The sequence below is a fragment of the Centropristis striata genome, chromosome 5 (assembly GCF_030273125.1).
Source record: "Centropristis striata isolate RG_2023a ecotype Rhode Island chromosome 5, C.striata_1.0, whole genome shotgun sequence".
Classification (NCBI taxonomy): Eukaryota; Metazoa; Chordata; class Actinopteri; order Perciformes; family Serranidae; genus Centropristis; species Centropristis striata.
The window spans coordinates 22963948-22978351 of record NC_081521.1 but is presented as its reverse complement, the minus strand read 5'-3'; the positions used below and the strand labels follow the sequence as shown (position 1 = coordinate 22978351).

Below are 14404 nucleotides of genomic sequence, written 5' to 3'. Positions count from 1 at the left end.
GCGATTCTAAGGATTTTGCCATATGGTGAGCATTGTGATACAATATATTGCGATTTAACTGTTTAACTGTGTTTGATTAAATTTAATCAAGAATTGTTTTGTCAAATAAGAGAAAATTCTCAGTTCTGAATTGGGAGGCAGCCGTGTATGTGGGAACAGAGAGAGCCTATTTTGATTAAGATAGCATGACCTGTTACTTCAACAACTTCCCGACATGATATCATGACATGGTGCCTATTGATTCCATAGATCCTCTAGTTTCATATGATAACAGTATATCCAGTATCCTAAAAGTGAGCCCACTACGACCTTTCGGAACAGCGAAAACGGCGGCCGTCGGGAACACAATGAATGAATCGATATAATATTGCTACGCAAAGTCGCGATACTATGTTAAATATCTATTTTTTCCCCACCTCTAACTACAGGTGAAAGGAAAAATATGCATTTTAGATTTTGGGATTGAACTGTCCCGTTAAGTTACACAATTAGAATTAGAATGAATGGCAGCAGAATGTTTCTCCTCTGCAAGTCTTTACAGTTAAATCCTAATTGAAATATGTTTTGCATAGTGAAATTAAATCCACAGCCGTGTGAAGCTGCAGAAAGCCTTAACATCACACATTCATCATCTGACTAATAGGAAGACGCCTGATGTTCAATAACGCAATCTGTGCACAATTATATTATGAGCTTCAAACAGTAACCAGATAAAAGAAAACCTACAAAAGCATAAATAAATGATGAGAATGTTTTCAGGCGACTTTAAATGTCAGTCTGCCAAATCCAATTTCAGCGTAGCAAATGACTTGCGTTGTGTGTCTTTACATAATTTTGTGTAATTCTCAGTGATTACACGATCAATGAAAATTAATTACAAGCTACTTGCACAGGATTGGCGTACTGTGGGCACCACAATGAATTAGTTACCCAACAAACTATTTTTTTCTCCAGTAAGAAAAGTTGTTACCGAAGTAGACATGCCTTCAAAGTTTGTCACATCACACAAAGTTAATGTGTTCTTATGGGCTTAATAACAAAATTCAAGTATAAAATAATTGCATTCTGTTACAATAGCTAGTTCCTTTTAAAAACACGGCTGAAATATAATTGTTTTAGCAAGAAATGTGTGCTAAATGCGGGAAAGAGTTGTTGTCTTTCCCAGTACTCTATAATTGATAAAGCCCAATTGAATCTTCTTTGTGGAGCATCTTGTGACCTGAAGTGAAATGGATGACTTTAGACAGATTGCAAGGCCAGACTACTACAATAATCTGCTTTAACTTCCACAGAGTCACAGTAACTGTTAGCTGCCAGGTCACATGTAGGCCTCACATTTGTCCATGAGTCGGCCTTCAGCACCGAGGAGCAGTGAACTAGGGCCGGCACTGAATGGTATAACATCCAATGCATCCTCAAAGCTCCTGCAGGTTTATGCAAATCATTTGGGCCCAATCCTGGCTGATAAACAATGAACTAACCAAAAAGGCTGCCTGCCTGTGCCCCTCCTGCCTGGTCTAGTTAAATGTAATTTCCCCTAATCTAAAAAGCACTTTGTCCCATTTGTGTAGTATCTATCTCCACTTTGACTGATGAATAAGGACTTTGAAAAAGAGCTTATAAAGTGCATTTCATCCACTTTAAAACAAGCAAATGTCTGCAGGCACAGGGAAAACTAAATGTTGTTTTTTGAAAGTCAGAACACTTTGTCACAGCTAATCGACTTTGTGCTGTGAAGTCAAGAAACGTCTGACAGAAGAAACTCCCAACAATGGTCTGAAATGGGCAGCAGCACAGATGAATTGAAATAAGAGAGAGAGAGAAAGCAGATATGCGTCACAGATGGGAAACTGTGGAGTGGAGAAATGTGACACAAATAGGTGTAGGTATGAGGACAAAAAAGGCCGACGCGGGAGGACTTTTGACAAAAGCAAACTGCACCAGCGCAGTAAATCACCGTTACAATCAGAGCCCCTTTTTCTCACACTCACTTCCCATGAGATGAAATCTAAAGCACGATTTTTTTTAAGGCGTGAAATTCTCACATACATTGTGTGAAATTGCTAACAAGGCCCTTTTGACGAAATAGCTTCATCATCCCCCTGCAACCCTGCAGTGAACGGAAGAACATTTGTTGTGCTGTGAACATTTGACACATCGAAACAAAGACATCACTTGCACAAATACAGACACCGTTATTCTTGGAAACTGGGTGATGTATTACATACCTAAAAGATAAGACTTTGAATATTTTACAAGTGAGACTGTATTGTAAGGGAGGAACAAGTTGTTTTTCAGCAGGGGAGGCTTTAGGATTTAAGATGGAATGAGATTAGCAGAGGGGCTTTGAAATGTTTGAGGCAGTCTGAGAGGAGACCTGCTGCTGCAGCACTGGGGATGTTTACCATGGAAGACTGCCATTTTCTTAATTGAACTTAATTAGGAAACCAATTCATCTAACACAATTCAAACTGGCCCAATTACAACCTGCAGACTCAGTCCTTCACTGACATAAAAGCAGATAATTTGAGAGGAATCTCTTGACTTCTAACAAATAATCAACATTAAACTGATGGAGATCCCTCTGACATACTACAGAAGATGCCTAAGAAGCTAAACGTGTTTGTGTGTTGTATTCACTATAAACTGATTTGAGCATGTCTTGTCTTGATATTTTTCTATCAAAATAAACCTGATCCAGATGTTTGCCGCATTTTGCCTAATCCTATGTAGGGCTGCAACTAACGACAATATTCATTTCAAACTATTGTATCAAAGGTGTCAATTATATTGGGGATGCTGGGGACATGTCCTCACCCCTTTTTAAAATGCTGATCACTTTTGAAAAGTATAATTTGTTAAAAAATGTTCTGAAAAATAGCCTGAGACAAGAACTAATAAATGGGAATTCTTTAAGAAAGGTTTATTTGCATAATAAGAAAACATACAAATGTAAATATAGAAGAAACAAATGTGCATTGTCCAAAAAAGCAACATATTTTGGACAAAGAAAAACCCAGCCAACCAATTTTAAAAAGCCCCAAACAGATGCATGCGTCATTTAGTTGCAGCTGTGGATTTGATTCATATGATGTCCAATCAACAGTCAAAAGCAAATCCTAAAATGTAAGAATCTGAAAACAAAATGGTGGACACATTTTGCTTGATAGCTTGATTGAAGACTTGAACAATTAATAAATTCATCATAATTCATGAAGATAATTTTTTGTAGTTGATCAACTGTTTCAGCTCTAATCTTAAGAACAATGGAAAGAGAGACTCTCTCAGGTTGAACCATTAGGAGCTCACAACAATGTTGGTCAATGTCACTTATGTTATTTGTCTTTTGAAAACACTACTTTTTCAGCATGCTTCAAAATTCAAGATTGGAAAGACAAAAAAACAACAATGATTTTGTAAGAATCTGCCACTAAATATATCTGAATTGTAAATATAACTGCTGAAAAGAACAAAAGACAATGCTGTGACACTCAATTTTCAATTCACCTAACTGTTAGGGTTGAACAGAAAAGGGCAAAAAAAAAAAACTGAATATAAAAGAGCATGCTTCAATGGTTTTAGATCATTTCACCCACAAGAATACATTGTGAGGTTAAGGAGTGGACTACAGTGACTCGCCATCCTATTTCTAGCACAGAGAAATCGTTGGCCTCAATATAAATATTAGATTGATAGTCAGGATATAAATACACAGATATAATGGGCTGATGTTTGCCTCCTGCTGAATAATAGATTTCAACCCAGTCTTGCCATCCCATGCTGACATACAATGAGTCACATCTACAAAATAAAAGAGTTTCTCTCTCTTTTATCTAAAAAATCCACCAGTATGCTGGCAGACACAGACACAAACTGAAGTGATTTAAAAAGACTTTGAGAAATGAATGACGTGTCAGAAGCTGCGGACAAACACACACATCAAACCGTTACTGTACGAGCACAGACGGCGGGCTACTGGACCCACTTACAGCCTGGCAAGATACCGTACCTGGTATGCAATCCTGTTACGCAGCAAATAAAGCCAATGACACTTAATCCTATAATGGGATGGGTCTAGTTCATTCACTGACAAGGTCAAGCGATGAGCAAGACACAAAACAAAGTAACTGAGGCTGCCAAATCTGACGATGAGCGTGATACAACGATATGACTGAACGTTAAAGGGATCCACTTTTAAGATGTACAGATTATAAACAGAGGGAGAACTCAGAGGAACAAAAGGCTTTTGGAGAGAGCAGGACTGAAACACGGCTGACTTCTGACACAGGTGCACAAGGACAAAGTACTACGTGTGACTGTCTGCCGTGCCAAGCCATCTACTGATCATCTCTATGTCTCTGTCACCTGCACTCTCTGAACCAGAGTGTGTATTTTTAAGAGACCATTAATGCTTTCACGTGAATTGGTTCTTAAAATGATGCATGCTTTGTCATGTAAAGAAAAAAGATACAGAGAGAATCGCCACTTGAGCAATACGGGGACATCCTGTGCAAACAGGCCATTTCTAAAAAGCCAAGCTATCGTCCAAAGAGGACGGAATTGTTTCATTCACTTGACCCAAATTTAAAAAAACAGCAGCGCAGAAAATTATGCTGAATGACAAACCGAAATCGTTGCTATTGAAAGGATTCAGTAAGTGGTGATGTCAGGGCTGTTTCATGCACAGTGTGAACAAAATAGAGAAAAAATATCTGGGAGCAAAAGTGAGTAGAGTTGAGCCAGGCCGAACCATGCCGTGTATGAGGCATAACTTGCCATTTTATTAGGTACACCTAGCTAAAACTGCAATTAATCCTGCTAGCCATATAGGTCACATTGTTCAGGTTTTTTGTTGTTTTAGAGAAGTCACAATTCAACTTATGATCATTTTGTGGGATGTAGTTTGTGGTTTCTTTATATTTTATGTTAATGAATATGGTTTAAATAAGCTAAGTAAGTACCCACCTTGCAGAGATAACACTGCAATGCTAATGATGAGCCAATATAGCCAGTGGCTTTTCCCACTTCAAATAAACTGACATTTGTCTGAACTTTATAGTGGCAGACAATGCTAGGATGCAATCAAGTCTTGAAAAATAAATGGTTTTCCAGGTTGATGAGCACTGGAATTGATTTACCCGCAGGACAATGAATTGTCTTGTTTTGTAAATGCTAAATAGGCCTCACCTCTCTTTGCATAGAAACAACATTTTATTGTGAATTTTCCCTCAAATGGGAACTACAATCTGTCAGTAATCAAAATGATAAAACTCCAAAACTCTGTGGAGGCACATTTCTAACAGTGTGATGGCATTGCTGACTTCTTTTGTGACCTCCAAAGAACGGGGCAACATCACACTGACCATTCAGACGGACACAAAGACAAAGCTCCTTTATGGTTGCCGAGCTCTTTCATTAAAGCCTAACCTTTACAGTTTGACCTATTAACCGTGATGAAATACTTCCTGCGAGAATGTGAGGGCCACAATAGGTCCTGCTAATCCTGAGATTCAACAGGACGCCTGTACACACTCTCTGTCCCTCCATGCCACTTCTGTGATGTCTCTTCTTTATAGAGGGGGAATAAGATCAGCTTCCCTAATTTTCACGTGTCCAGCTACTGTATTACCCCTCACTACTGCATGGACTTTACCAAATATGATGATGGCAGACTGTTCACAAGCTACTGGTTTCCCAGGGAGCGCCAGAGAAATACATCACAGCTGTCCAGATTGTAGCAGCATCGCTGCAGCAGATGATCAGTCTGTAATTATCAGATGAAGCCTGATAAAGCCTGGGAACCTCTGAGGGTGTGTTGTATAATGATGACGGTGTAGCCAAGTGTCAGCCCTGGGACGTGCTGTGGAACTCTGCTTCATCGATTTAGCTCATATTTTATTTTGATGTCTGACAGCCCGCAAGTCTTCATCTGCTTTGATTGCATGCAAATGTGAAGCTCTACTGCACCAACGCTGTAAGGCGGATGAGCTACTGCGCGACGTTTAACTCTTTGGTGCAATAATAGTCAATGCATCTATAATTTGCAACCATTTTGTGACTCCACGAACATACATCGATACAAAATACCACCACGGCTTGATCATATACCACCCTCATATATAGCATTATATGGCTTTTTGTGTGTTTAACTGGTGGAACATGGAAGAGGCAATCATATCAGCTCTTGGCTTTTATCCGTTTGACAGAAACCCATCTCTTTCCCAGTTTTTTTAAACACGATCACAAAGAAGAATGAATAAGCAATGATTTTAAGAGATGTACACATGGGACTCACATGAGTCGTAGGACAGACTTACAGATTTCAGATTATTATATTACATATTAACTCTAAACAAGCATAGTGACCAGAGCCCGACTGATATAGGATTTTTGAGACCGATGTCGATACTGATTTTAGAGGGGGGAAATTAATCAATGACCGATATGGTGGCCGATATAGAATTTTTTTGAGCTGGAATGAAAATTTACCTTTTTTATGTACCCAGAGAGCTACTTTCTCAGACATAAAACTTTATCAAATAATATTTAACATTATTACACATTATACAATCAGTGTATTACATAAATTAAATTATAATTGAATAAAAATAATAAATAGGAATAAAATGAATAGCTAAATAAACATAATTACTGTTTAGTTTTAGTCAATTGCTGAAAGAAAAAAGAATAGAATGAAATAGAATTTATAGCACTTTTCGGATAGCATATACACAGATACCGATACCAATACTGGCCAATAATATCTGTCAAATGATAAATCTATGTACATCTATCTATCTGGGCTCTAACAGTGACTGCAAACATTGTGAAAATGTTAGCATGTTTACACAAATCACGTACTGAGCAACCGCTGTATGTGTTTAACCCTGAATTATGAATAACTTCAGATTAATAGCGAAATTTGGCAATTACAGGCAACACAAGTGGTAGCACGGTCTACAGAGTGTACAGGCTGTCTTGTTATTGTTTAAGACTAAATAAAGCATCTCTGTTGCCAGGTTGTTCTTTCGTATTTTTCCTATTAGCTGCATAAGAAAGCGTCTGTGTTCAGGTAGTCAGACCTTGAGGTGTTTCCAGGGAGACGGCGAAAGAAAAGCTTGGAAAACTGTGAAAACAAAAATGCAGAAGAACGGGCAAAATTCATCAGCCGAGTATGTGGGCAGCCGTCAATCTGTGGACTGATTACTGACAATTCAAAATCTCTGTGCTTTCAAGAAGGAGAGCAACCACAGCAGCCTCAGGCCTTATTGCCATCAGACAGAAATATCCAACAGAGACAAATAGAAAATTCAGCTAAATAGGTGAAGGTGTGAGGTGCTTCCAAGTTTGAATCAAGCAACGACTTCAGTGAGTGACTCTCTTACTTCCATAGACTGGGAATAATCAATGGACACACTGCTCACGGTCTGAAACAGTGGGCACACTTCTCTGTTTGTCTTGCCTTACAAGCTTCTCAGCTTGTTGACGCAAGCCACCTCCATCACAGACTGGGGACTGTTCTAGGGACCCTTAAAGGAAACCCAGACCTCAGGGGGCCTCACTCCCCAAACACCCCGTTCACACAGGAGAGCCTCTCAGTTTCCCTGCCAGGCAACAACATTTGTTTGTCCTCTGCGCAGTCTTAACCGCTCGACAGAACGAACACACCCTCGACAACCGTAGTGCTCCTCTGAAGAGGGGGTTGGGAGTCGCAGATCCTTGAATGCAACTCATTCACCTCTCTGTGTGAGTGGCACAAAAGAGCCAGTGAGAGTGAAGAAGTGAGAGTGAGACGGCTGCAGCTCTGTACAGGCAGTAGGGTGCAGCTGACCTGCGGCAGGTAATGTGCTCTTTGGTTACCTGTTTCCCATGGAGCCTGAATCTTATGTGGACACGCCCAAATGTGAATAGCTCTGCAGTGCCAGTTTTTCTCCTGGAAGCAGTGGAACTTAAAGGAGGAGGTGACACAGCCAGATAAGCTGCAGATGTGGGTCGAAGTATAACCTGTATTCTCTGTTTTTTATTGCACTCAGACCAATAAAAATAACACAATGAGATGGATATTACTTTCAGAGTTAAGGTATTTAATTTCAATGTAGACATTTTTAATGAAAAAAAGGGATATTTTTGCAATTACAATTTTTGTGGATTTAGATGGTTGATTTTAATATCTTCACAAGATGTTTCTTTCTGTAAAAAAAATGTAATTGATTCAACTTAAATGAGCAGATTTTTAACCAATTCTTATTCTTCATTATACAATATGAGGTAACAGGGAACAATGCTATCGGCCGATATTCGCCTGGTTGACTGCAATTGGCCCATCATCAAATGATATGACCTTCACCAATGGCAGTGGCTGGGTCTGATGCGTCATATCAATTTTGCACTTTAAAAACAGTTCACTTGCTCATTTATAATCAAGATTTTTTTAATTTCCTTGGCACAAAATGGGTAAAATTAACTACAAAAACAAAGTAAAAAGCAACAACAAAACACTGGTATCAGCAATCGGCACAATTGTTGTTTAAAACAGTGGCATGAGCCCAGAATTTAACAATCGGTGCATCTCTCGAGGGTAAATTAATTAAATCAGTGCTTTCATTTCTAAATCTAACTTTTTATTCTGCTCTTGCAGTTCCAATGTATAACATCAGGACTTAAGGCTCACACAAATGTAAACTCATTTCTTGGTGGAGGACACAACTTCCCAGTCATCTGGCACAACTTAATATTCACAACTGAATGACCCATTCGTCACAGTTCACTGACTCCATCTAGCCCGTGAAGGCACCAATGACAGGAAAGTCAGCACTGACCCAAATTGAGTCCAGTATTCTCATGGCCTATCTTTCTAGCACTAAGTGGCAAATTACCAAATGGAAATGCTTCAACAACTTAGCACTTTCGGAGGATTATCTCATAAACACATTCTTGAGGGGCTTGAGTCGCGATCCTTCGAACAGTGACCGCATTGTGACATGCTTAGTCGAGATCCCAACCCCTGAAGTCTGGGCCTAAAAGCCCTTTGTTCCTCTGAGAAATCTTTGAATAACTACTGAAAAATGTAAGAGTTAACTTGTAGGAACAGGGCCTCTGTGTAGGGCAAGTAAACGTTTGGTAAAGTAAATGTTTGGTAATGGTTCTTAAACTACTCCACAGAAGCAGTAATCAATTTTAAATCCCACTTTAATTACAACGCACAGCTGAGTGTCAGTTTGTCAGCGGTATATCTCGACAAATGCATAACAGATTTCAATTACATTATGTGTAGATGTAAGCCATGATCCAAAGAGCGAATGATTAGATTACTATAACCATGGATAGCACCACAATGTGTCCTGTTACAAGGCACTTTGTGGCTCATAAATCCTCTACCATGAGGTGTAGAGGCCTAATTTTCCCCCAGATTCTCTGCATTTCAACAAATCTATGAGAGATTGTTGAACACATTTGTGCTTGAACTGCTTCCACCACCATATTAGAATTGTCTATGATATCATTTATATCCTATTTAACCATTTTCCCAACATATTTTATGCAATCTTTCCCAGATTTGATATATATCTGAGCTGGGCAATGTTCATTTATTTGTTTTATGATGTTTCATTATCTTATCTCTTCAACTCATTGTGAAACTGCAGTCAAATATGGTTGAAGTTGTAAGCATAACAACTCCTGCTGAATATTCCTTCAAATTTGGATGGTATTTGCGTATAAGGTGGAACAACCAAAACTACTATAAGGCCATGTCTAATTCTCATTTCTTTATTGAGACATGAGAAAAGTTTGCTGTCAATAGAATGAAAACAGGTCTCATAAGTCTGCTTAGTTGAAATCTTACTCAAATCATCATTGAGAAAGCCCTAATATTCCTGCTTGAAGTTTGCTTTAAAAATCATAGCCATCAGCAAATGAGAATGAAAAACAGAACATTTTTAGGATTATGCAAATGGTATGTGCTCTCTGAGTGCTTTTTAGTTGCATCTGTGCCCAGTGACTGATGATGATACAGCCATGAGTCTTGTAGTGACAAGGCACAGTGGAATACGTGGAGAAGATCACTGAACATCAAATGAAATCGGCCCCATCTATCAAAACCACCTAGGGTGACTCAGTGATGACAGCTGACATTTTCTTTTTTGTTTCAGCAGCTGACAAAAGCCCTGACATGTTCAACGTGAAACAAGTGAAACTGAACAGATTTCCTGTCATTAACCATCACCCTGTTGAAATTTAATGATGTTATTTCTTAGGAGAAACAAGCCTGTAACATGGGGCTGAATGATGGCATACAACAATGTTACAAGAGCTGCATGGGAGAATTCAACAATGCGGTCATTGTCAGCTGTGTGCATCCACATAGTTTCTGTTTGCCATAACATAGCTGGATTACGTCACACAGATTGTTGGAATATTAGTAGTAGTGTCTACAACATATAATTCCCCAGGATCAACCAGGAGACTGATGGCAGTCATCCTACGTTTTGGTTTCTGGGAACATCTTAATCAATAGATCTATATGAGATGAAAGTTTCATAGGCAAGGCAGAAGGTTTCAACCAAAACCAATTTTTGAAGACTGATACCAATAATGTTTGACTGATTCAAGCTGCTAATGGCAACTGGATGGATGGAATGTGCATTTAGACTACAGCTTAACTGATTAGTAAATTGATATACAAGTTGAATTAATGATTATAGTTATGAAAATCATATTTGAAGATTGAAGGAAACTACCTACATACCTCCACCAAGACCAAATGCCCTATTGCAATGTTAACAAGTGAAAAATAATTTGTGTATCGACCCTGTTTTACGGTTCCACTTCAAAATGTAAAAGGTTATTCCTTGCCCTTTGCTACACCCCTCAATCAAGTTTCATGAAAACTGTGCCAGTCATTTTTCCATAATCCTGCTGACAAACAGACAAACAAACGGAGCTGAGAACATGACCTCATTGGCGAAGGTTATGAAAACACAAAAGACGCTACAAAAAATTTGGTAAAATATTTTCCTGCATTTCTTATGTATTTACATGAGCATAGGATACACAGAATATTTTAATAAAGCTTTGACCAGGGAGGAGGTGTTTAAAAAAGAAAAATATTGACCTGATACATTGCTCTAACCGAAACTGACATGTAATTTTCAGTGGATCAATGGTAGCCTTCTCCAGTGAATGCAGGACCAGGAAGAATATGTACCTCTCTACTGCAATGCAAGGGGAATGCTTATGTTAACTCAGCAACGCACAAAGCAGAGCGTCCAATTTGTTCAACTAGAATTACTTAATTCGATGATGAATGGGCCAAGAAAGTTCCCAGCAGCCAGCCTTTCCTTTGTCTGGCTGTGTGTGCACAGAGGAGGCTCATGAATTTAAGCAGACCTAATGTTTGACTTTCGAACATGAAGACACCCAGCAGCTGCTCATAATAACAGAAACAGAGAGATTGCATTGCATGGGCAAGAGACACCTAGAAAACAAGTGACAAAAACGTGAGTAGAAAAAACATTAACAGCAGTGGACTACACCAAAGAGTTAAAAGCCAAAACCGCTGTGAGGCTTCAACAGGCCTGCCACAGAAGATCTGTGTTTGCACCACATTCACACACACTGACATTTTCTAGCTGGCAGTGTAATGAATCATATTGTCTAGGTAAGATTTTTGATCTGTATCAAAAACATATTTTTCCAACAGATCCTTTAAGGTTTGTTGTAGCCACGTCATCAGTGATGAATGGTTGTGTAGGCGAATGGCTGAGAACCACAACATCTCTTGCCAATTCTGGTAATTTCACCTGAATGTGCTGAAGCCTGTATGTTTCTCTGGCAATAAAAAAACGAATCATTTGCAGACATCTAAAACTGGAGGATTCAGGAACAAACCTGAGGAGTATAAGCTTCCACATCTACTGCAAGGTGGCTGGTCATACAAAAGAAAAAATCATCGACAAACACAAAGCTGGATTGCAGGTGAAAGAGGTGGCGCACAAAATAAGCAAGTGACCTTTGGTTAATAAAAGATAAGCCCTCACCAAGATGGTGATTTCACAGGTCTGCTGTGCTGATAAGAGCTGGGAAGTCAGCAGGTGCACGCTACAAACACACACTTGCCCACAACATAAAACTCACAAGCTACAAGGTGTGCTAACTGCTACAGGCCTTTTACTTGTGATTGATGAAAAAATAAATTAAGTTACTGCTTTACACATGGTATCCCTCCCGGTGCTGTGCATTTTCAGCTGCTTGGCATGGCAACAGGAAGAAATATGGCTGGATTAGAAGTGCAGACTTTTATGGATATTTATATCCCTTTCTGTTCATAGGAAATTAAACTGGGTCTAACATTAAAAGAAAACACCACGCACACACTGGCCTGCAGCGATAGTGGCTGCCCAGGCATGCCGATATGGCCAGTGACTAATATGCACCTGCCTTTACACACCCTGCAACAGGAAGCTCACCCTGGGGAGTCAGTGTATTGAGTTTAACGTGAAAACACAGTCTATAAATTCATGCAGTGAGGGTGTTCATGTCTGAGCAGTGAGCTGCTGGAAGGAGGGAGGTGGACCGCCCTGCAGCAAATAAAGGCATGTCTCTCCTCAGTGTGTGATGGTGTCCATCGGTGACATTGCAAATGAAGAGCGCATGTTGCACTTTCTGCTCTTCTTATATACGGTCTCTGGTCATAAGTAGGCCCAGACCTACCGAGAGCTTTCTACTTAAGCCTGTGATCACAGCACATAAATTATTAAATCCACCGACAAAACAGGGGGCTTGTGAGGAGGATCTGCAATGCGTAGCCAACCCTGCTCTGTCCTGGTGCGACTACAACGTTGCCAAATCAAGCATTAGGTCCACTAATGGGAAAATACGGTTTAATAACATTGAATCTAAAAATAAAAAGGGGGTGAAGAAACATCGCCTTAATTCAGATGCTCTCTTTTTTCTTTTCTTTTTTTTTTAAACGAGACGAATACAGGGAGTACCAGACACAAGCAAGTTTAAAAATTAAAAAAACCTTACAAACTCTGCAGAGGGTGAGAAATATTTGATCAGATTGTTAAGAAGCGAATGGAAGAAAGCAGTGCCCAAAAATAGACTGAATGCAGATGACAGAAGGGGGTCGTTCCGTGGCCTTGATATTATCTTCAAAGTAGCCTATTTGAGGTTTTTACGCTTCAGGATGGCACCTTACACACAGACGATAACTGCAGTCTGAGTATAATGTGTTATTTGGGGTTATTAGAGGGTGAATTTGATGCAATTTCGCGGGATGCACTTGCTGCCGCCGGTGCTACATCCCTCCGCTGCGGCTCCGGAGCTGACCATCCCTGAACAGGTCCCTGAACATCCCTCAGGACCGCACAGCCCAGCTAACGCTCGTTTTCACCCTCAACAGCTGTAACCGTTAACGTTAAACCCAAAAAGAAACTGACACGTACAGACACACACAGAGACACACACAACACAACGGGATAAATAAATCCCTGCTTAGTTACCTTTAGCTGCCTCCACCGCACATAATAGTCCGAGGACCAGTCCGACAGCGGATGCAAATTGTGTATTCCCTCGGAACCGCATCCCGACTTCGAGTTCAACCGCGGCGAAGTAAAAAACAACCTTCTTCTTCCCTCGTCAGTAAGGCGGAATGTTTCTCCCAACAAGAAAGATAAAATCCAGAAGATGAGTGTCGGTTACCACGGTAGCTCTAAGATGGCCGTCGTCACCGCCGCCGCTCTGCTATCCCCTTCAATCACCGCTTCTCTCGCAGTTTTGCAGCTTGCTGCGTTCAGGGGCTGTAGGGCGTTTGGTATGCGCGTTCTTGAATCATGCGCGTTCTTGCGTCCCCAATGCATTGGTGGACGAAGTGTTCAGGTATTTTGCTGAAGTAAAAGTAGCATCACTAAAGTGTAAATATACTCAGTTACAAGTAAAAGTCCTGCAGTACAAAAGTAGGTACTGGCATCAATATATATAAGCAGCATTTACTGTTGTTTAAGTAGGGCTACATGCATAACTATTTTAAATTGATCCTATTTTTTCCTGTTAAATCTTGACCTGAAAAGTAACTTAAGATGGCAGCCAAATGTAGGCTAGTGAAGTAGAAGTATAAAGTTAAATATGTGGAAATACTCAAGAAAAGTACAAGAACCTCACAATTGTACTTAAGTACATTACTTGAGTAAACGTACTTAGTTACATTCCACCACTGGCTAAGATAAGACTTCATCACAGCAGCTTAAGATACAGAAGTTATGTTCATACAATACTTACATGGCATATTTACCTAAAAGTATAAGTACAACAGTAGGTATTGGTATCAACATATATCTAAAGTACCAAGAGTAAAATAATAAATATATATATATGTGTGTGTGTGTGTGTGTGCGTGTGTGTG

The 14404-nt window shown here is 39.7% G+C and overlaps 1 protein-coding gene across 2 annotated transcripts in view; it reads right to left on the bottom strand.

Annotated features, from left to right (window-relative positions):
• The window catches only part of clstn1 (calsyntenin 1), a 45067-nt gene extending 31313 nt beyond the window's left edge, over positions 1 to 13754 (bottom strand). For both annotated transcript variants that reach the window (XM_059332760.1, XM_059332761.1), the window contains exon 1: positions 13506 to 13754. In XM_059332760.1, coding sequence (XP_059188743.1) covers positions 13506 to 13587 — 82 coding nt within the window. In that variant the 5' untranslated portion in view covers positions 13588 to 13754. The remainder of the gene's footprint in view (positions 1 to 13505) is intronic.
• Positions 13755 to 14404: the final 650 nt, after the last annotated feature.